This window comes from Gopherus flavomarginatus, chromosome 4 (assembly GCF_025201925.1).
Source record: "Gopherus flavomarginatus isolate rGopFla2 chromosome 4, rGopFla2.mat.asm, whole genome shotgun sequence".
NCBI lineage: Eukaryota > Metazoa > Chordata > Testudines > Testudinidae > Gopherus > Gopherus flavomarginatus.
The window spans coordinates 100793984-100817769 of record NC_066620.1 but is presented as its reverse complement, the minus strand read 5'-3'; the positions used below and the strand labels follow the sequence as shown (position 1 = coordinate 100817769).

At 44.0% G+C, this 23786-nt stretch overlaps 1 protein-coding gene across 14 annotated transcripts in view; it reads right to left on the bottom strand.

Annotated features, from left to right (window-relative positions):
- SYNE1 (spectrin repeat containing nuclear envelope protein 1) overlaps window positions 1–23786 on the bottom strand; it is a 492410-nt gene that overhangs the window by 347977 nt on the left and 120647 nt on the right. For all 14 annotated transcript variants that reach the window (XM_050949357.1, XM_050949360.1, XM_050949369.1 and 11 more), the window contains 5 exons: window positions 20980–21158; window positions 18638–18834; window positions 18395–18501; window positions 2568–2675; window positions 528–665 (listed from right to left, as the gene is read on the bottom strand). In XM_050949357.1, the coding sequence (XP_050805314.1) occupies window positions 528–665; window positions 2568–2675; window positions 18395–18501; window positions 18638–18834; window positions 20980–21158 (729 nt within the window). The remainder of the gene's footprint in view (window positions 1–527; window positions 666–2567; window positions 2676–18394; window positions 18502–18637; window positions 18835–20979; window positions 21159–23786) is intronic.

The window sequence follows — 23786 nt, the reverse complement described above, 5'->3', positions numbered from 1 at the left end:
TAAGAAAGAGAAAAATAATGTCAATAAAAATTATAAAGCTTCAAAATATTTCCAATATAGTTTATTTTAAATACACGACATAGAAAAATTCATGACAGCATGGTGATTTATAAAGGTTTCACTGGCTCTTATTTGGAATGACCTACATACTCATTTGTTGCTTCACCACTCATAAGTAATGTGTCCATGCCAAACGAATACCGTTACACTTTTACAACACACTGCAACATTTAGTAGTTGGCAGGCAGACACAAACTGTTTTGTATATGAGCAGATGTAGAATTTTATAGGGCACTCAATATTGTCTAATGTTCTGTCAATCCAATTTGGGGGGAGCTGTGTATTGTACTATTAGTTGTGTTTTCAAAGTACTCAATACTACTATGTTTTTAGCAACATATTTTCTAACAAAGGGCAGTTCAAGGTAGGTGCCCTATCCCAAAGACCTTATGCAATCTTTGCTTCAGCAAAACTTAAAAATTTACGTCTAATAAAATGTATTCAGTGTATTAATTTTTTTAACTTACCCTGGAAGAAACCCTGTCCCAAGCTTGTTTCACCATAGCTTGCTCAAGTGACAATTTACCATCTTTACGTGAAGACTGGATTACAAATTCAATCTGTTTCCTCTTTATTTCATACTGGACTCGGAAGTGTTTAAATGACTGCATGAAAAGAAAATCAGTACAATGAGACATGGAAGGAAATAACAGGACACGTGTGGGGTAAGGTTGGCCATTTTACAATTCTGAATTGATAAAAGAGTATATCTTTCCCCAGTGGGAATATGTATTTAATTATGAACTTCCTTGAAATACATTTTTATTAAACATTTTAACAGGGTAAGAGACTCAAGGGACCTCTGTAGGGATACAGGACTCTGTTTTCCTCCAGTTATTAGGTACCTGAACCCTACATGAAAGGCAGAAATTACTGTTGAGTAGAACTAGCAATTACATTCAATTAGCTTTTAGCAGGTTAAAAGAGGGGTTGGAGCCCCTCTCAGAGGCAGAGAAAACTAGGTTTTGGTACAGAAATGGCCTGCAAGGAAACTCCTATGAATAACCATATTTGAAGTTTAGATTGAAGTTTATGATGTGGTGTTACCAATAATGCCAAACCCCAGGAAGGAGCAGGACTCTGATACTGCAAACGTTTATGTATTTGAGTAATTTTATGCACAAGAGTGCCCTGAATGAGCTGGGACTATTCACTTGTGTACCTTTACTTATACGCATAACTGTTTGCAGGATCAGGGCCTCCATTTGGACTTCATACATTGTACATATAATCTGTTCAGTAGAGGATGGGAATTCCATCTGCTTCAAAGATCTACCATGATTTTTGAACTAGCATCTTATAATCAGGAGTTGGTCCTGCAGCTGTCCTATGTATGGCACTCCCACTCAAATCAACAGGTATTTTGGCTGTGGTGGGACTTTGAGAGGAGGACTTACGGTATCAAAAACATAGAATTGGAACTTCACTGCTGAATCTGACAAAATAAGAAGCTAGGCTGTGAGGCACAAAAACCTATGATTTAACAAAAACTGCTGAAATCCACTCTTTAGAGCTAAAGCAGCTTAAATCCAGAGTCACACACGAAGTTCAACAGCCTTCTTCATGATTCACACCAAAAACGGAGTTACTCCAAATTCACACAATTATAACTGAGCAGAGTGTGACCCAAATACATATATTTAATGATAGAAGGAAAATACAGTAAAGTACAGGCAACAAAAACTGCTTATTTATTTCAATGATTTTAGGACCATTGTTAAGGCCTAGATCATCTCCTCCCACAGCAAACCCAAGGCCAGGGTTTTCAGAAGGAGCAAATCTCTACAAACCTCCCTGCCATCATCCTGTTAGAGGGGAAGAATTAACCGATCTAGAAAAGGTGGTAGGATCTGCACCTAAATTAGCCAGGGAAGACATATCCACTGTAGGTAGATCCTATGCCTCCATATTGACTCTGGATCTTATCACACCCACCCATTCCCCCCATGCAGCATGGCTCCACTGGAGCCACACTATCAACCCTCCCCTGGGCTATGACTGTCCCAGTGGAAGAAGGGGTTCCATTAAAATATAACACAGGTCCATTCTCCATTAGCCATTTTGACTAATTTCTAGGACCTGGCTGGAGAGGAGTGAAATGTGACCTTCACCCCTGCCCAAGTCCTGCCCATTCTTCCTCTTGGCCCACCTTCCCTTCAATTATTTCCCCTCACAGAACCTCTATCATGCAGAGCAGCCTCTGCAGCATCCGGAATGTATGTTTGGGAAGAGAGATGACTTAACTGCCCCTAGTTGCCCACCTAAGGGCAACCTAGCCATTCTTCCATCCTGCGGGACACAGATCTGTCTTAGACAAGTCCCCTTTATTTGAAGGGGGCACAATGTGGGCATCTGCAGACCTAGATTTGTTTCAGCAGTGAAACACTGCATACTTTTATGCAGTCAGCACACTGTATTAGTTATATGGAAGGATACAAATTCAGAGGCACATATTACACCAAATCATGACAAAAATCTTCCACCATTTAAGGTTTTCTACAGCTTACCTGGTATTTTTCCTGTAAACTTGCTTCTGCCATCTGTGTCCTGGTCAGGTCCCTTTCAAACTGTTCTACCCAAACTTTGAGGTCTCTCAGCATCAGTCTATCTTCCTTCTGTGAGACGGAAAACCCAAACAGCATTGTAGATGGTTATTAGTCAGTGCCACAGATAGGCAATATATTATTCTTTCCTAGAAGGCCATTTTCATTTACAGAGAAAGTCAATGTAGACATTTGGGTCAAATTCGACTGTCTATTATCTGCATGCAACCTGAATGAGTGGGGTTGCCTGGATGGGAGAGTAGAATTTAGATCCCTAAACACGAGGTTCATACTAGCAAGGGGTACTGCAGTGTCACATAGAGCATACTGTCACGTGGAGTTCTCATTTAAAGCCAATTTAATGTGCAGCCACTGCAATAAATCGCAACAACTAATTTTAATCTGCCACAGATTAAACACAATTTGTTCACAGTGAATTTCAATGAAGATCAATTTGTTTGGAAAAGGGCATTATTCCTGATTTTATCATTTATTATCACTTATGGTATTGATGATAAACCATGTCGTCATAATGACATCCTACATTACCAGACTGTTGGCTCCCTGATTTAAGTGCACCATCCTGTATCAAACAGCAAGTTGGTATCAATGACAAATGCTTACATATTCAACTATTGTATCAGAGGGGTAGCTGTGTTAGTCTGGATCTGTGAAAGCAGCAAAGAATCCTGTGGCACCTTATAGACTAACAGACATTTTGGAGCATGAGCTTTCGTGGGTGAATACCCACTTCGTCAGATGCATGTAGTGGAAATTTCCAGGGGCAGGTATACATATGCAAGCAAGCTAGAGATAATGAGGTTAGTTCATTCAGGGAGGATGAGGCCCTGTTCTAGCAGTTGAGATGTGAAAACCAAAGGAGGAGAAACTGCTTTTGTAGTTGGCAAGCCATTCACAGTCTTTGTTTAATCCTGAGCTGATGGTGTCAAATTTGCAGATGAACTGAAACTCAGCAGTTTCTCTTTGAAGTCTGGGCCTGAAGTTTTTTTGCTGCAGGATGGCCACCTTAAGGTCTGCTATATTGTGGCCAGGGAGGTTGAAGTGTTCTCCTACAGGTTTTTGTATATTGCCATTCCTAATATCTGATTTGTGTCCATTTATCCTTTTCTGTAGAGACTGTCCAGTTTGGCCGATGTACATAGCAGGGGGGCATTGCTGGCATATGAGGCGTATATTACATTGGTGGACGTGCCGGTGAATGAACCGGTGATGATGTGACTGATCTGGTTAGGTCCTGTGATGGTGTCGCTGGTGTATGTGGTCAGAGTTGGCATCAAGGTTTGTTGCTTGGATTGGTTCCTGAGCTAGAGTTACTATGGTGCGGTGTGCAGTTACTGGTGAGAATATGTTTCAGGTTGGCAGGTTGTCTGTGGGCGAGGATTAGCTTCCCACCCAAGGCCTGTGAAAGTGTGGGATCATTGTCCAGGATGAGTTGTAGATCCCTGATGATGCATTGGAGGTGTTTTAGCTGGGGACTGTATGTGATGGCCAGTGGAGTCCTGAAAGAAACCAACCAGCTAAAAACCCTCCAACGCATCACAGCAGGTTAGTGATTTGTACCCCAGCTTGCAGCATACTAAGTGATTATAGAGACAAGTCTAAAATGGGTGTAAAACACTACCATTCTCACTTGGTGACTGACTATATAAGCCACAAAGCCATGTGTGGGAATCAGACCCAAGATTCTTTGAAACATAGAATCAGGAGCAGCAAGAACATGTCTACATTAGCTGAAAGTAGACTTAACAGTTAAAATAAATCCTTCCATAATGTCCTTTGAAGACTGCTAAACCATGTGTCATCTAACAGCAAAGAAAACAAAAAGTAGCTACTTCTATATGCAGTAAGGTTGATTTTTAAGACGTTACAATTCTAAAAGAGTGACAGGCATCAAGGTTTTGTGTTATTCCTCAACTGGGCTTCCATATATTCTGTATCTGACATATAAATACCAATGAGTGGGAGATACTCAATAGGTTAGACAACTTTTATGTGATCTTGTGTTTAACACAGAAATTATATGCTTACTTATGAATATGAGAAGAAATAGTACCTCCCCTGCAGTCAGTCAGTGGGAGTCTTGCCATGAGGCCAGGATTTAAGCACTGAAGTTTAGCTCTTTACTCCCATATAGCACATTGTATAGTGGCACACAACCTCTGGGTGAAATTCCTGATCCACTGAAATAAATGGAAGTTCTGCCACTGATTTCGATGAAGCCAAAATTTCACCCTATATATGTAAATTCCAATACTGTATTTCATAGAAATGCAGGAGTAGAAGGGACTCAAGAGACCATCTAACTCCACCCCGCCCCCAGTGCTGAGGCAGGTCTAAGCATACATAGACCATCCGGGACAGGTGTTTGTCTAATCTACTATTAAAAAACTCCACAACCTCCCTTGGTAATCTGTTCCTGTACTTAATTATCCCTTACACATTTGAAGAGTGTCATCAGGTCCTGCTTCAGTCTTCTTTTCTCATGACTAACCGTATCCAATATTTTTAACCTTTCCTCATAGCACATATTTCTTTTTAGCATTTTTGTTACTGTTTTCTAGACTTGCTTCAATTCGTCCACATTTTTCTTAAAGTGTGGCACCTAAAACTGGACACACTACTCTATCTGCGGCCTCCTCACCAGTGCGAAGTAGAGGAGGACAATTACCTCCTATGCCTTATATACAATACTCTATTAACACACCCAGATATATCTGCCTTTTTTGCAACTGCATCACATTGTTGACTCAGATTCAATTTGTTATCCACCATAACCCCCAGATTTTTTTCAACATTACTAGTGCCCAGCCAGTTACTCTTCATTTTGTATTTGCTCATTTGATTTTTTTCTTCCTAAGTCTAGTACTTTGCATTTGCCTTTATTGAATTTCAGACCAATTCTCCAATTTACCACACTGTATAAAGCAAATTATTCATGTTGATAGACATGGCCCCACTATAGAGAAGGGATCAAATTCAGCTATGCTGTAAAATCAACCTAAAGTCAATAGATTTGTATTTACTTACACAAATGATGAATTTGGCCCAGAATGTTTTTGCCTAGGAATAATCATTGGTTAATTTCTTAAACTATTAGCCATGCTCCTATTTTACCACTCTGTTTTTGCAGCCTCCTTCACTGGACACCAACTGCTAGGCACCTTTGAAAATGGCACCATCAAAATCATCACAGTAATAAATATGGTAATAAAAGCTTCATCAAACCTCACATTGTTATGCATATATTTTCTCTTTCAGACACATACAATATATACCACAGGTACGTGAAACAACCTAATAGCTACCCAGCAGTTTTCAAACAGCGGGCCTGAGCTCCACCCCAACCTAGGGGCAGCAGGGCTCGGACTCCAGCCACTTTCCCCTCCCTATTCCCCCCACCCATCGTGTACTAATTCATGCAGGATAGGTCCATCAATGGCTATAAGCCAGAATAGGCAGGGATGGTGTCCCACGCCTCTGTTTGCCAAAGGTGGGAACTGGCGACAGAGGGATGGATCACCTGATGATTAACTGTTCTGTTCATTCCCTATGAAGCACCTGCCATTTGACCACTGTCAGAAGATAGGATACTAGGCTAGATGGACCTTTGGTCTGATCCAATATGGCCATTCTTATGTTATCAGAAGGGGGTCATGGTGCATGCTAAACTCTATCTATCTCCAAATAGATAGATAGATAGATAGACAATGCTTTTCATCTATCCATCCAACCCTCTCTTTCTATATATAGACTTAGATTTAACAAAACCATAAGGAAGCATGGCTGAGATACCCTACGAATAAGTTGATCTGCTTTTCTACCATATCGCTATAGAATTATTTACTAAAATAAGTCAGTGAAAAAGTTTATAGGAGTAACTAGTGTGAAAAAGCAGCAACACTCAGTTGAGGGATATCTTCTTATTCCAGAATGTTTAAACCTTACCTTTAATTTAGGAATAATAATGGGAAAAGTTGGGATTGCCTGAAGTGTGTCCTGGCAGGTTGAAGAAACAACGGATAGCCAATAAAACCAAATCAAACCAAAGAGCAGAGCAGATACAAAGAAGTACATTAAAAAAGTCACTCATCTAAAGAAACAGAAGTGACCTTCTTTGAAAGAGAGTGACATTGTGAGGTCAAGGTCTAGAGCTGCTATAAAGGGTAAAACACTGGATGCCTGTAGTGACTGCATCACAAAAACAGCACAGAATGACTTTTACATGCTTAATTTATTGTGTTTTCCCACAGGGACCTGACACATTTGCTGTTTTACACTCAGTCTCTGTTTTTGGTGTTGGACCCCCAAGTTGGGCCCTAGGGCCAGGCAGCTAGTGCTCCGGCCTCCACCCCCAACGGATTTTTCCCCCAGCCCCTATAGCTGCCACTGATCATGTAGCTGCTTGGAAAGCAGAACTTGTAACAGGAAAAGCAGCCTTGTGGTCAGCCGGTCTGAAGGGACGAAGTTCCCCTCACGACGGTTGCTACCTGGGTAAGGATGTAGGGGCCCGACTGCCTCCCTTGTATGGGCATAAGCCACTCGCGACCCCACAATTGGCTTATCACAAATTATGACGAAAAATTCGCTATATATTCCTGACCCCCTCCTGGGGACGGGGGGAGAGAGAACTCGAATTCCCGTCGAACCGTATCCAGGATTGATCAACCTGGCTCTCTCCTGGCTCACGCATTCCCCAGAGCCTGACTGCTTGCCGGCCGTAATGAAACTTTTGTGGTTTGTATGTGTAAGTATAATTAGTTGTTAAGGATATCTGTACATCTGTATTGTTAGATAAGAGGCAGAGACTGGTTCCAGCCGCCCCAAGGCTCCTGCTAGGGGAAACCCGTTGACCAGGAAACCTTGAACGCAAGGGGGACCAGTTGAGCCTAGCAATTTGTGTCTACTAAGATTAGTTGCTGCATTTATGAGTACTAACAGCACCAATATCACTTTTATTAACCCCTGGGACGACCTGAATAATTACTGGGACTTAGAAAAATACCAGGGCCAACTTCTATTTGTAATTGTAGTGTTTGTGTTATTTGTTCTAGTATTATATTGTAAGCCCAAGCTGTAACTAATTGTGTTATCCCTTATCCTTATCTGTGACTCCTTTAATAAATCCTTAATTTTTAACACTACACCTGATTGCTTGCGTTATCCCCGTCACTGCCCTTGGGCACTTGTCACCCCCCCTCCGGGGCATCCAGTGATCGAACCTCCGCCCTATTCCAACGCTCATTACCCGGTAGATAACGGGCACCTGGTGGCCATATCGGTGGAGCAAGGGGCGAGAGCAATCTGTAATCAACATGGCGTCACGAACAGGATGCCTTCGGGAGGGTCAGTGCCCGTGGTGTAGTGGGGACCGTGAGCAATCTGAGCTCGAGCAATTTCAACACCTGCAATTTCACCAAGTGGCCAGCAGACAGTCTGCGAAGCCCACCCTAGACTGGGTTTGTATTATAGAGTCAGGGTCAGGGTCAAAAAGCTATACGACCTCATTAACCCTGCCCGCCGTAGGATGTCTCCTCCACTGCCATCCCACCTTTAAATGTCAGCCGGCCGATAGCTCCCTGCAGCCCCAGTGCACGGGGGTTGCGGAGACTAGTCGGACCGAGACACCGTTGGGCATTTGGAAGGAGTGTAGCCGTATCATAAAAAGATCCGGGGCCACCGTTTCCAAACTCATACCCCCGCCCCGGGTACAGCCGGGTGATCCTGCCCATGGGTTGCTAGCCCAGTTAGTGCAGGAATTAGAACAGACCAGGCGAACAAAGAAACTTAGACCAGACGAGTATAAGTCAGAGGACGTGTCCACGGTCTTGTTCAGCGCACTGAATAAGGCGCTGGACCTCTGCGCGGTCCTTCATGGAAGCACTATGTTTGCTGCTAAACAAGCCGCTGCTAACAGCACTGACAGCGCAGAATGTGAGATAAGTGAAAAAGAGCAGGAGGACGGGAGTCAGACTAGTAAAAGCCCACCCCCCTATGAAGACCCCCCTTCCCCTTTAATTTACCCCGCACTCCCCTCAGCCCCACCTGCGCCTGAGAAGGAGGGGCAGATAGAGGCAATGCCCGTTGTTCTCACCAAAAGTAAGTTGGATTCTAATACAGGCCAGACGGTTACGACCACCGAGCTTCGAACTCGCACTAAGGCGGAGTTGAAGGAATTCTTAGCAGACACGAGGCGCAGGGAGGGCGAGGCACCCCTAATATGGCTGGGTCGTCTGGCTCTGGATTATGGGGCGGAGGTAGTGGATAAGGAGGAGGCCGCTGTTCTGGCCAAAACGTCTAATTGGTCGTCGGGGTTCCCGGGTCATCACCTCTTAGGAAATGGGGTCTGGCCGCTTACTATACCAGCCGCGGCCGCCCTAACAATGAAGGGAAGTTTTAAGGGCATGTATATTCCCCCTGGCAGCATAAACACCCCCCACGAAGTTATATGGGCCATTGCCGGAGCGTCCATCTTAACGTGGGACCCACAAGCGACGCCGTTAAATTTAAACCCGCAACAGCTCCAGTCGGGCTTCCCCTTTATTTTTGTCGCAGACCCCACTCAAATTCCGGTCAACCGGGACGCAGTGGACATGGCCGTAGAAGGCGCCCCACCGATTGACACAGGGGGGACCCTGCTGCTCCATGGTTGGGTTGGGCAACCCCTTATTACCTTATATGAAGTCATGTCCCGGCTTTGAATGCCACCAGCCTCGAAGGACCCCATTTCAGCCCTTCCAGCTGAGAGCCCTGTTAACAAGGGTCAGTCTAAACACCCTGAACGAACTAAGGCTGAAAGAGCACTTTTTGGGTTCCTGTTACATAAGGGGATCCCCAAGGAGGCACTGCGGAAAATGTCTGATACCCAGCAGCTAGATTTGGGGAGACAGTTAGGATGGAGGGACTGGGACGACTATTTGAGAACAAAAAACGAGTAGAGGCCGGGTGCGCCCCGGCCTCCACAGAGACTTGGGATGATCGACCATATCACACCCTATTGGTAGCCGGTCCCAAACCCCCTTATACCCCTGTATCTTTTTTGTTGGACACCGGAGCTCAAACCTCCATTATAAAATCCGATGTACCCCATGTACCCACAAGTTCTACTATGTTTATTCAGGGTCTTAACAGTATTGAAGAAAAGCCTGTAGTCACCTTTACTCTGATTCATAAGGGGTATAAGCGAAAAGTTAAGGCTTTGTTGGGGGGAACAAATTTGCTGGGGGTTGGGGATATAAAACGACTGCGATTACAAAAACAAGTCTGTCAGGCTCTGCCTGTCACCCTGTCGCCCGAAGCCCCCCCCCCTTATTGCCCCGAGCTTGTTAATGACAGTTCATGGAAATTTTCCCCCATTCCCACGAAGCCTGAAGGCATCCCCCTCATTAAGCAACTGCTCGCCCAGTTGTTAAAGGAGGGACGGATATCACAGGCGATCGCGTCAAACTATCTATCTCCCGGCTGGGGTATCCCCAAGCCCGGCAACCCCTCTGAATTTCGATTGGTAATTGACTATAGGCAGGCAAATAGCCGAGTCCGACACCTCCCATTCGCAGGCCCAGCCACCATTCCAGAAATACGGCAACAGCTAAGCGATGCCAGTGGAAGGTGGGCCTGCACCCTAGATTTAAAGGATATGTTCTATCAAATCCCGTTGGAGGACAAACCCCAAATCCTAAATTTCGCTTTTCAGGGCGCACAGTACCAGTGGAAGGTGTGCCCTCAAGGATTCTGTAATTCCCCCACCTTGGCCACGTCCGCTCTTGCAAAAACCTTAAAGGGGGTAGAAGCCACTGGGGGCACCACCATTTTGGCCTATGTGGACGACATAATTATAATTGGACCCAACGAACACATAGTCCAACACGTAACTAATACCGTGGTAGCCGAACTAAAGGCCAATGGGTGGCGAATTAATGAGGCAAAAAGCCACCTCGTGCCCTCTCAAAGCTTCTCCTTCTTAGGCCAACATTATGACCCTTATAACTGTGGCCAACCCACCTCGGGAATTTTAGACCCTTGGGTTAAAGACCCACCCGAGAATAAAAAGCAACTGCAGAGACTTTTAGGCCTGATTAATTATCACCGACACTTCATCCCAGATAAACACCTTGTAGACCTGGAAACGATTCAGGAACCCCTCTCGTCCAAACGGAAATGGGAAATATGGAGTCCTGAGGCCCAAAAAAGCTTGGAACACATAGCCACCTGGTTTGCCTCCAACCCACGGCTAGCGCGATATAAAAGGGATTCACCTTTTACCATTACCCTTTTCTTTACACAACATCACTATGGGTACTCGGTATCACAAGATGGGCAACCGGTTTATAACTGGGCCCGACGGCTCAAGGGTCCTCAGTATCGATATGGACCCATAGGACTTATGTTACTAGCCGCAGGCGAGGCACGCATTTGGGCCCCGCTATCTAGTAAAGGGACCCTGATAGGCCCCGAGGTACACCTTATTCCTTGGCTCACGCGCCTGCCCCCCCCCAGTTTTCACGGGACCAGCCTAACTTGGCAACAGCTGTGTTATTTGGGGGAAATCACGTGGCGGGAATGGACGCTTAAATCGCTGCCAAACGATGTCCGATTCCCAGCAGCCTCGGAGCCCTTGTGTATAGAAACAAAATATGACCCCTGGATTGTGTCCGACGGGGGCACTTCCCCGACCCCCCGGGCAGGAGTCCTCTGTGCTAAATGCGACCACTTTCAGGTTGATCTCCTTCCCCCGGGTTCATCGGCCCAGCAGAGCGAAGTTCATGGGGTCCTTCTCGCTGCCCAGCATGTTACCCAGGCCCATTCTGTTTCTGCTCAGGTTGTATTGGGTATAGACTCACAATTTTGTCTCAGCATCCTCACGGGAGAGGCTAACCCCACAGCGTTTATGCCCCTGTGGGAGACTATTTTTGACCTCATACGTAAGTTCTCCCGGCCCTGGTTTATAACCCATTGCCCATCACATCGTCCTGACTCTAACCCCCTCCACTCTGAATTGGATCACAAAATGAGGGAAATTCAAGCACCCCAAGTGTGCCTGGGGCAGCAGCCCCAGCTTAACACCGACCCATTCCTCCAATGGCTTCATGAGGATTGGGGGCATTTGCCTAGCGGCCGCCTATATAATCAGTTAGCCCTAGGTGCTCAGGGAAAACCTGAGGTACGGCGGCAGGACTGTGAAAGAATCGTGCAGTCCTGCCTTAAGTGTGCACAAATCAAGTCCCAAAACCGCCCACGTTATGAGCGGTGGGCGTACGCTGCGGAGTATTTCCCTCCTGGCGCGGTGTGGCAAATAGATTTAATGGGACCCCTGCCTGGAGCCCGTCGCCACCCAAAGGCTCTGGTAGTGGTAGATTTGGGCTCCCGTCAAACTCACTGTATCCCTCTAAATACCACCACGGCTGCGGCTGTGGCTGGGGCACTGCAACAGGTAGCCGCAGCATGGGGTGTGCCCTCCGAAGTTCAAGCAGATGGAGGACCCCCGTTTACCAGCAAACGTTTTGAAGCATTAGTGCTGGGATGGGGGGCTTCCCTCCATATTCACTTAAAGTATCACCCCGAAAGTAATGGTGTTGTAGAGCGGAAAATCGGGGTTCTGAAAACCATGATTCGTTCAGTTAATCCCAACGCTGACTATAAGGGTTGGAGTGCACTATTACCACAGGTTCTAATCTTTCTCAATGCAAACTATTCTCGTTGGCCTGAAATCAGCCCCAGACCTAGAGGCCCCTGGACACCCGTATATCAGCCTGACCAACTAGTCTGGGTGGCTGAGCCACAGGCCTCAGGTCACCGAGAACCCTACGCTGCACAAATTGTAAGTATAGGTAAATATCCTAATACCTACACGATTGTGGATGCCCGGGGCACCCACACCTTGGTCCATCATAACTGGATAAGCAAGCGTTCCGAGTCAGGAACGAACTAACGGGGGCCAATAAGGCCGCCTTCTGTTTGTCTTGCAGCTCGCAATGGCAGCAGGAAAACGGGACGACAACCAGAAGGGCCCCGATCCGCGGAACCTAGGACAGCCATATCCTGTAGATGAGAACGCCCATAAGCTTATGTTCGCGGCCTATTGGATCCAAGAAGTCCTGGGAGGAAACATCGACTTATCCTCACTGACACCTGACAACTGTCTTGCATGTTCCAATAGGCTGTCTGTAAATAGGCCTTTGTTTGATTTATTGCCATTAGTGTTTAACTTTAGTAGTATTAATAGTCCCCTTAATTGTTCTTCCTCCTTTGCTCAGTGGCTCCCTATCGTGCAGTGGACAGGTTGTACAAATGATTATTTTAACCCCATCTCCCCCCGTGTCTTTCCTATTTTTAATAAAACTTCGGCACGTTATCTAGGCCCACTCCCCTTGTCACCCGGACAGAGACCCATGGCGTCCCACTGTTGGGTGTTTTATGGCAATAAGGGACGACGAGGCCGGTCAAACTCACCCTACTGGGTAGGCACGTATCCAAACTGTTCCCAAACCCTTATCTATGACAACGTATCCCACGGCAACGCTGTTATGAATCGGGACACCCCCCTGCCGATAACCAATAAAACTGTCGTGGAAATAAATGTCATGGACCCACCCTTTAGTGACTTCTTTAACCCTCTTAGGCACACCTATTTTTATTCTAGTTGGGTTTTAAATAAGTTAAGACCCGGTCACTTTTGGCTATGTGGCGAGACGGCCTTTGCAGCACTCCCCCCCAATCCCAAAGGTATATGTACCATCGGGTCTATCCTAATAAAAGGGGGTGGTCTTTATGTCAAGACCCGGCAGCCCAGTTCGGCCGGGCGGGTTCGACGTTCTTGGGGATGGTGGGAGAGGGCAAAGGGTGCGTTATCCTCTGTAGTATCTTCAGCGGTTTCATTCAACCCCGTGGGATATATGTTATTGCGTGAGCAAGTATTATTCCAATCATTGGCTATTGAAACGCTAGCTAACACCACTGCACGGGGCTTCAGCTTAGTTAATCAGCGGTTAGATGAATTAGCAGAGTATTCTTTTCAAAATCGCTTAATGATACAATTTTTGTTACAATCACGAGATTTTTGTGAAACCCTCATATCTATGTATCCGCAGTTTAAAGATAAGTGCTGTATCTCTCTTTCTTCTATCTCTGGAAACTTAAGTGAAGTGATTGATGACCTTCAGGCCTTGGGAACTGCTGTGCGTGAGTCCAGAGAGACCTTCCGCTTCTGGTCATGGCTGGAGTGGCTGGGCCTTGGTGCCTATAAGGCTTATTTTCAGTCCCTTTTGGTGTCGCTCGTGGTGGGCCTCTGCCTCCTCTGCCTCGGGTGTGCTTTTGTTAAGGCCTGTGTTCGGCGGATGGTGGGAAGTGCCCTTATTGCCTCGGCCACTGAGACGCATCCGCTCGTAGGAGCGGACGCTGACTCGGACACTGAGGTTTAGGTACGTTGGGTGTTGTCGGCCGGAGCATGGGGGCATGTTGGACCCCCAAGTTGGGCCCTAGGGCCAGGCAGCTAGTGCTCCGGCCTCCACCCCCAACGGATTTTTCCCCCAGCCCCCATAGCTGCCACTGATCATGTAGCTGCTTGGAAAGCAGAACTTGTAACAGGAAAAGCAGCCTTGTGGTCAGCCGGTCTGAAGGGACGAAGTTCCCCTCACGACGGTTGCTACCTGGGTAAGGATGTAGGGGCCCGACTGCCTCCCTTGTATGGGCATAAGCCACTCGCGACCCCACAATTGGCTTATCACAAATTATGACGAAAAATTCGCTATATATTCCTGACCCCCTCCTGGGGACGGGGGGAGAGAGAACTCGAATTCCCGTCGAACCGTATCCAGGATTGATCAACCTGGCTCTCTCCTGGCTCACGCATTCCCCAGAGCCTGACTGCTTGCCGGCCGTAATGAAACTTTTGTGGTTTGTATGTGTAAGTATAATTAGTTGTTAAGGATATCTGTACATCTGTATTGTTAGATAAGAGGCAGAGACTGGTTCCAGCCGCCCCAAGGCTCCTGCTAGGGGAAACCCGTTGACCAGGAAACCTTGAACGCAAGGGGGACCAGTTGAGCCTAGCAATTTGTGTCTACTAAGATTAGTTGCTGCATTTATGAGTACTAACAGCACCAATATCACTTTTATTAACCCCTGGGACGACCTGAATAATTACTGGGACTTAGAAAAATACCAGGGCCAACTTCTATTTGTAATTGTAGTGTTTGTGTTATTTGTTCTAGTATTATATTGTAAGCCCAAGCTGTAACTAATTGTGTTATCCCTTATCCTTATCTGTGACTCCTTTAATAAATCCTTAATTTTTAACACTACGCCTGATTGCTTGCGTTATCCCCGTCACTGCCCTTGGGCACTTGTCACCCCCCCCCGGGGCATCCAGTGATCGAACCTCCGCCCTATTCCAACGCTCATTACCCGGTAGATAACGGGCACCTGGTGGCCATATCGGTGGAGCAAGGGGCGAGAGCAATCTGTAATCAACATTTGGAACTGGAAATTTTTTCTACATTGCAATAGCGCAGCCCAATTATCGGTCCAAAATACTATATAAACCCTGTATCTCCACTCTTAGTTTCTCGCCTCCATAATACTAAGGACCAAAAAACAAACAAAAAAAAAAATGGTGGCTGCATTATGTTTATTTTAAGCAATCTTTTTTTTTACCACAATTGGCCTCTCTAAGCTCTGGTAAAATAGAGACTGTGTATGTTCAGATTCAGCAGTTGATGAGATCAGTCTCTGGTTGTACATTTGCTGCTCGTGTAGCAGAAATGGTATTGTCTTACAAATTCAGCTGTCATCCCACAGATATCAAAGCAAAATTACTGCTTGCCCCATCCAACTTTTCAACTATTTAATTTTTTAGTCTTACTTAAAATGTAAACTGTGATATTTAGTCTGAGAAAGCCTTAGCTTGCAAAAAGACCTCTATTAATGCAGAATAGTATTGTTAAAAAGAGAGAAAGAGTCAGCTAAAATCGTAATGAAATTCCACCAGTATTTAGACCAGCTGCTATGGTAGACCTCCGGAAACCAAACACTAACTTTGCAGATTTCAAACCACACTTGGTTTAATTTCCACCAACCCTTTAAACGTCGGAAATTGGGCAACCCAAATAAAAAGCACCTTAATTTAAAAAAATGAGATATTTATTTTAGATTACATAATTTCATAGCTAATCTTGGCCTGCTATCATTTAAATTTTCCTTTCACCTAGCTAATCATTTACCATATAAAAATGTAATGCAGTATATACATTTTTTCATAGTTTGATATATTAGTCTATATAACACTAGACTCTCTATATGTGCAACATGCAATGTGAATTAAAGATACTGTGTTGCACATAAAAGAATATCCGGGAAAGCATTACAACTAGGTATGATGTTGCCAACAGGATTAGCCATACACTTCCAGCTTCTTTGTGTGTGCGTGGGTGTGAAAGAACTGCATAAATTAAGATGCTGATATTTGCTGGAATCTGACTTTCTTCCAAAGTCATCATAATGGGCTTTGCAAGGACACAGAGAACATCCTAAATGGCAAGAATCTGCTATCATGGGAAATATCAATTTTAATGTTGATAATACTCTGTGACAAATCATGAGTAGATCAGATCCAAAGTGTCTGTGGTGCAGAGTAAGCCTCTTAATCCTTTGTATCACAGAAATCCTTTACAATAATACAAGTGTGGAGGTTGCCAAGTGAAGGCTCTCAACCAATAAACCAAGAAGACAACTCCAGAGATTGTATATCGAAGCCAGACTCTACCAAAGTATTGCCAGTCTGTTGATATTCGGCTTTCTCAAAAAGCCTCTGCAGCAATCAGTTCCATGTTAAACAATTCATTGGTGATGTGAAAAAGGGCAGCTGGTGAGTTCTTCCTCAAGGGAATTAAGATTTCTTGGAACTAATAATATAAGATTAAGGATAGCTAAAATAAAAAATGTTGGTGTGCTACTTCTTCTATCATTTATTTTTCTTGGATAAGCCCACAGCCTGCCAGCTGACATCAGTAAAAAATATAGGCTTTCCCCAGGTTAGTATAATCCAGGTGGTATCTCTGGAGTGGTCAGACACCAGACAGCTAGCCATGGCTTCAGTGCAAACCCTATTGAAGTCAAAGGGAGTCCCTTCCATGGACTTGAATGGGCTATGTTTCTGGCCCTATGTTCCTGGAATTTAAAACAGATGCTAATAACTCAGAATTTCCAGAGTTTAATTTCCAAATCATTTCCCATGCTTGTATTTTAACAAAACAGGACTACAGGAAATGTCCATTAAAGTTCAGCTGCATCTTTTTAAAACTCCTTTGAGAGTAAAACTAAAAGGCCTTGACAGATCACAACAGGCATCCATAGCAATGATTTATGCAGTGCAACATTTATCTGTTACTGTTCAGGGAAGTGCTAGTTATATCAAAGTACCTCTAAGTCTTTCTTAGAGAAGAGAAACCCACAATGAGAAGAGGTGACTCTGGACAGACAGACAGGCAGACATTTGACTGATGTCAAATGAAGAATAATTTTGTTCTTGTTCTTCCAGATGATCCATTAGGGAGCTTCCTAGGATAAATCAATATCTTCCTCCTTTTCCAACTCATGCATCACAGTCACTGGTGGTTTAGCCAAGGAAGATTGGATTATGCTCCATTCTGAGCTCCTCAATATCTCTCCATAATCACCCACAGGAACTGTGGCTGAAAAGTGTTGGATACATCTTCCCACTTCTTTCCTTTGTCAGAGGCTGAGCAGATTGCCTCTGCAGTATTTCCAGCCTCTGACAACCCAAGGAGCAAATGATCAGGATTAAGAACTAAGACATGGTCTCTTGCACAGAGCACTACCATTTAGAAGGGAAGCCAGTTTCAAAGAGCATGTGTAAAATTGAATCAATAACAAGAAATATCATTGACTGAAAGCACCTTTTTAAGGTGAAAAATCAATCCAGACTGTGCAATGGAAAGGAGACCTTCTTGCCATCATAATTAACTCCCAAGTCCAGAAGATCCATTTGGAGCAGGCTTGGACATAAGCAATTTTTCAAACTTGAGATCTTGATGGAAAAAAGCAGTGGTGGAAATATAGCAAAAAAACTCATTCCTTCAGGTAATACATTATTCCACTTTCACTGACATTATGTCTGAAAGCCATCTACAATTTCTTAGGGTTACTCAGGCCTGGCCTCCTTCTTAAAATTTAGGTCAACATAGCTACAATGCTCAGGTCTGAAAAATCCACGCCCCTGAGCATCATAGCTATTCTAACCTAATCACTGGTGTAGAAACACATAGGTTGATGGAAGAATGCTTCTGTCAACCTAGCTACTGTCGCTTGGGTAGGTGGTGTTTCTATAGCAACAGAAAAACCCCTTCTGTAACCATAGGCAATGTCTACACTATGGGATTATGCCATCATACCTATGGCACCACAGTTATGCCACTATAGTCCCTCTGGTGTAGACATGGTCTGAGATTGCTTCTGTTCACCAGAGCTACTCCTGCTCCCTCTGCCTTCTGCTGTTATATGCAGGGTCATTATTTCAATCATCATTCTATTCTCTCTCACTTCAAAATTGTTACTAGTGTCCATTTACAACATTGGCTTCTTTTATAGTCAGCTAGTCCTTTCTGGACAATAGTCTTTCTAGCTCTGGTGGTTCTTCACTCAGCTGCTCCTTAAAAAAAAAAACCAGAGATAACCTATATGTTTTGAAAATAGATGTCAAAATATGCCCACTATGTGCATAAGCAACTGATCAAAATGGAAATGTAATGGATACCTACATCATTCTCCTGCATTTCAGTTGTATTATGAAGATCGGGATAGTGTTTCAGGAACTGTGCTATATAGGTCATGATAGACTTTTCGTCTGGCTTGTCAACATCCACATCTGGAAGAGTGCAGAATATAAAGTAAATTAATTCTTAACTGAACAGCAAAAATGTTACATACCATTGAAAAAATTTCAAACAAAAATTAGCCTATCCTAGTCCAAAATTTGATGCAGTATAGTTCACGTAAAGTACCTTCAGGATCAAGAAGTCTTGGGATTCCTAGTTCTGTTTCTGCAATTGTGAAGGCCTCATTTAGGTTTTCCCTGTTAGATCTTCCTTTCACTTTCTCCATGTCCACTAGCTCTGGACGAATAGCATGAATAACTGAATGAAAGGCAACACCACTCCTCCAACTTCGTCCAAAATCTTTGACTTCAATTCCAGCCTGCCTTAAAATTTAACAAAAAGAAAAAAAGAGACAATGTATCAGTCTAGTCATATGAAGACACAGGATACAAGGTTATGTTTTCTATCAGTGGCCAAGAGTGCATTTTCCAATATGCCTCAAGCTAAAATTTCTGTTTCCAGTGAGCTGTTTGGTTACATTAAGCCCCATGTGTTATGAGCAAATGAACTACAACTCTGGTTTTTGTATGTGAGACACTACAAAGTATGTTGCTATATAAAACACTACTCACTATTCCCTCCCCCTCTTACTGAATACTTCCAGTCTTCCTTCACAATAAGTATACTTACCTCATTATCTGCATCTGGATTTTTAAAGTAAATGATTACAATAATATTTTTCTCATTTAAAATAACATCCTAGGAAGTAATGCCATTGTGGTTGAGTTCAAAAAGGTAATGTGGAGTAATTTCTTACAGTTCTTGTTCCATGCATGAGCGATAATGTCCTCTCATAATATCCAATCCGCCTACACTGCCACTGTGAAACTCACAAAATGATGCAAGAGGGAATCCAAGGGCATGTCTACATTACATGCTGGATTGACAGGAGACTAATCCAGCAGGGGTCGATTTATCGCATCTAGTCTATTCACATAGCTGAAGTTACGTAACTTAGATCAATCCCCTCCCTAGAGTAGACCAAGCCTCAGTGATTAGCACTAAAGAGAAAATAATCAGCAATGGGTAACACTTTAATTTTTCAAAGTAATTCTGAAAACTATGTTCATGTCTAGATACTGAGGTCCTTATCCCGCTTTTTATACAGTCCTTATCCAGGCAAACTTCCAGTGAGGCCATCTTGCGGCCTTCAGGTGCTTGCCCTTTCTTGGGATAGTGCAGAGTCGCAGGGGTAGCTTAGAGAGGTTTATTTTTCATGGAGGCAGTGTCTTTTTCTGAGGGCCTGATCCAAAGCCCACTGAAATCCTTGGAAAGACTCCCAATCCCTTCAGTGGGCTTTGGATCAGTTCCTGAGGGCAGTTCAGGGTACCTCATGCTTTCAGACGGCACAGCCTGCTCCTGCAGTGCAGCCATTCCACTCTGTGAGTTTGTATAGAGGGATGGGGACCATGATGCTCCTTCCTCTCCCCATGTTTGGGTCAATTTGGTTGCTGTATTCACCCATCACTAGAATTTTTCACTTGCCACCTGTCTGGATGGCACTGCTATTGGCTTTCAGTAGTCTGTCTCTCACTGCAAACATTTTTGTAGGAAGAATGGTATGCCAAAGTAGATTGCATTGTATTGTAAATTGCCTTATACTGACTGCACTGGTGTTATAGAGACCCGGACAAAGAGTTCTATGACATTATGATCATATTTACTCTGGCAGAAGCTTCATTCTATTTCTCTGTGCTGGTTGTTCTCCCTGGATATTTTTGTGGATGTCTGTATGTTCAGATAATTATTTGTTTTATTTGAACAATTAAATACAGTTTATTCTTTTATGGCTTTTGGGTGAAGGGTCTATCTTTTTATTTTTCTTATTGTGGAAGCAATCAGATCACTATTGTCTCTTTGATCTAATTTACTTTTTGTTTTATGCCCTCTTTGGAATCGGCAAACATAGGAGAATTGTACCAAATGAAGATAAATGTTTTGAAGCTAACAAGAGGGTGCCCTGTTAAACCTCTGAACCAATTTAGTTTAATATGAAATGAAAATTAATGCAATTTGTATAATAATATGTAACTGCGAGTATCAATGATTAAAGCATGATAGTCACAATTTTCAACAACTCGCACTCAAGTGCAATTGTACTCACTCACTGAGACAGAAATAACAGAAAAGCACAGTCTCTAAAGAGTGCCCTTTCAATATGGGGCAAACGTTGTATCAAAGGTTTTGGCAGCAAGAGCCAACACTATGCCATTCAGACAACATCCAACTCTCCTTCCAGTTTTTCACTGTCTCAGGGATAATTCTGCTTCATATACCATAAAATGGGATTGCTTTGCAAACGTAATCTAAATTATTATTCATTATTATTATTTGTATTACAGTAACACCGAGGAGCCCAAGTCATGACCCAGGAACACATTGTGCTGGGCACTGTAAAAACACAGAAAAAGAACTCCAGTCCTATGTAAAAAGCTTACAATCTAAATTAATTTGTCAGTTTAACTTACTTCGCTGCTGTGTACTGCACCCACTTTAACAAAGCCTTCTTAGCGTTTCCTTGAACTTTGGGTACTACCTTCCGTTTTGTTGGTGGACTTGCAGCCTCAGAGCTGACGACACTGTCCACAGAAGATGTACTGCTAGACAATGACTGCAGCTGTGGAAGGTTGCTTGTCAGCTCTTCAATCTGTGTTTAGAATGAAATCAGTTTATTGTAATACTGATATTTATTTTAATCATAATGAACAGGACATTAACAGGAAAAGACAATTCCATCAACTTAAACAGAGCTGCATCTCCTGATGCCATTGGTGAATTTGAATCAGAGTGAACACTTGAAAGTGACCTTTCCAAACATGCTACGTTTAACCAACAATGACCAAGAAGAGGGCATTTGGTGGCAGCTGGGGAAGTTAACAAGGCCTCGGTCCTCTTCCCATGACCTCTTTTCAAAATAGTTTAAGTACTCTGATGAACTCGTTGTAGTAGTTTCATTTTCATTCCCAAACTAATCCATTGTTATGGCTTGATTCTGAATGACTGGCTGTCTCTAGTTAGGAGAGGCCTTGCAATGGAATAGTACAAGGGTGTTCATTAGCAAATACCGGTGAGGCAATTCGCAGAGCACTTATATGTCCCATGCTTAGCTCAAATGAAAACCATTAGTCCCACACTTTTAAGAGCATTACATTCACAACTTGATTTTAATAGGAAATGGTTTTATATTATATATAAACACAACTATATATATATATATATATATATATATATATATAGTTGGCACATATTTGCCTACTTGAAGAAACAAAGATTCAGAGAGTTTAGACTGCTCACAGAACATTACAGAACAGCTCAGTACCTTAAAGAATCAGGCTCTCCTAGAGAGTATCAGGGATTGGCAACAGCTGCTACATGCTCAGACACTGTACCAGCACTTCTCTGGTGCAAAGGTTGCTCTAGAGACAGCTTGGAATAACAGCTCTGCCGGGTGAGAAGTGCCCCACTCATCTCAGAGAGACATTGACTCAGTTGCCCAGTGATGATAATTTAAATGTCAACATGGTTAATTATTGCGTTCCTCATGTAAGAAATGAGAGGGAGAATCTCAGAGCTGCACAATTTACTGTAGTAATTTTGGTGCCACATATTGGAGATACCATCACTTCATTTTTCCCCCTGGTCAAGAAGGAACCAAGCCCAAGAAGCCCAGCAAGGCCCATGGGCCAGCTGAAGCTATACCAAGGGGAAGCCAAACTCAAGGAGCCCTGTGGAGCCAAAAAGGACACACAGTCATCCCTTTGTGAGCAATGTCTCATTTTGTCAGCTCAGAGGGGCACAGTCTGAAGAATAACACCATCTTTTTTCCAGTTTTGACCCCTGGGGAGCATTAATGATTTCCACTCTACCACCCACAGTGTTGCAGGCTGTATTCGGCCTTTGCAGTTCCCTGCTGGAGGCCCCATGGTCCTATCATACCCTGCCCCAAGAAGCAGTGAGCTGAAAGGAAAAGAACAGCTAATGTGGATCCTTCAAGCTTGCCTAGAGAGGATTCTCTGGAGTAGTCATTTTGAAAGCTAGAGAGATGTGGCCCTCCAAGGGATAGAGGGGCTAGCACAACCAATCAGTGCCCTGCTGGCCTAGACAAAAGAAGCTGCTTGGCCCGAGCAGCTCAGTTCGTGGCTGTTGTGTTGATACTCTTATGAGGCAGTCGTTCAAGTATAGGAAGATCATTACCCCTTACGTGCAGAGGTGAGCTGCAGCAATGGCTAAGACTTTGGAGAATACCCTTGGGGCTGTCAACAATCCGAAGGGTAGCACTTTGTATTGGTAATGTTGATGGCCTAGTGTGAAACGCAGGAATCTTCTGTGTGCTGGATGAATGGTGACGTGAAAGTAGGTGTCTTGTAGGTCATGGGACAAGAGACAATCTCTTTTCTCTAATGCCGCAATTATGGTTGCGAAGGTTACCATTCTGAAACGCTGATTCCTCACAAACGTGTTGAGTTTGTGTAAGTCCAGAATGGATCTCCATCCACTGTTCTTTTTCTGAGTGAGAAAATAACGGGACTAAAACCCTCTTCCCCTGTGTTGAGGTGGTAGTCGTTTCAGGGCTCCTAGCTGCAGAAGGTGATTTATTTCCTTCTGTAACAGGGGTGTGTGAGGGGGTCCCTGAAGAGGGACAGGGAAGGTGGGTGGTAGAGGGAGTAGAAGTAAATGGAATAAAGTTACCCTTCTGGATAATTACGAGAACCCATTTGTCTGTAGTGATGTTGTTCCAGGTAGTGTGCTAGCACACAGTCTCCAAATGGACTGGAGGTCATCTGATATTCCAGGATGGGAGAACACAGAAGTCTCGAGCCCTCATCCAATATTTCCAAACAAATGACGTGATGTTGAAGCTTGAGGCGTGGCGGGTTGATCTTGGTTCTGCCTGAGCCTCAATTATTTTTGTTTGTGGTGTTGATCATAATGTCTCTGGGAGTGGGTGTATGGAGTAGGGCAGAATCTTTGAGTGTAGAATCTGCCCCGTTTCTTCTTGTTTGGGAGGATGTAAATACCTAAGGTTTTCAAGGTGGTTTTCAAGTCCTTTAAGGTATGTAGAGATGCATCTGTGATTGCCGCAAATAGTTTTTATCCCTCAAAGGGAAGGTCTTCAACTGTGGCTTGTACTTCCCTAAGGAATCCAGACAGGTGGAGCCTTGATGCTCGATGCATGACCACAGATGTGGAAACATAACAAGCTGCCATGTCAGCAGAATGAAGGGAGGCCTGTAGGTCTGTTTTGGCAATTAAAGAGCCACACTGTTAGCTTTAC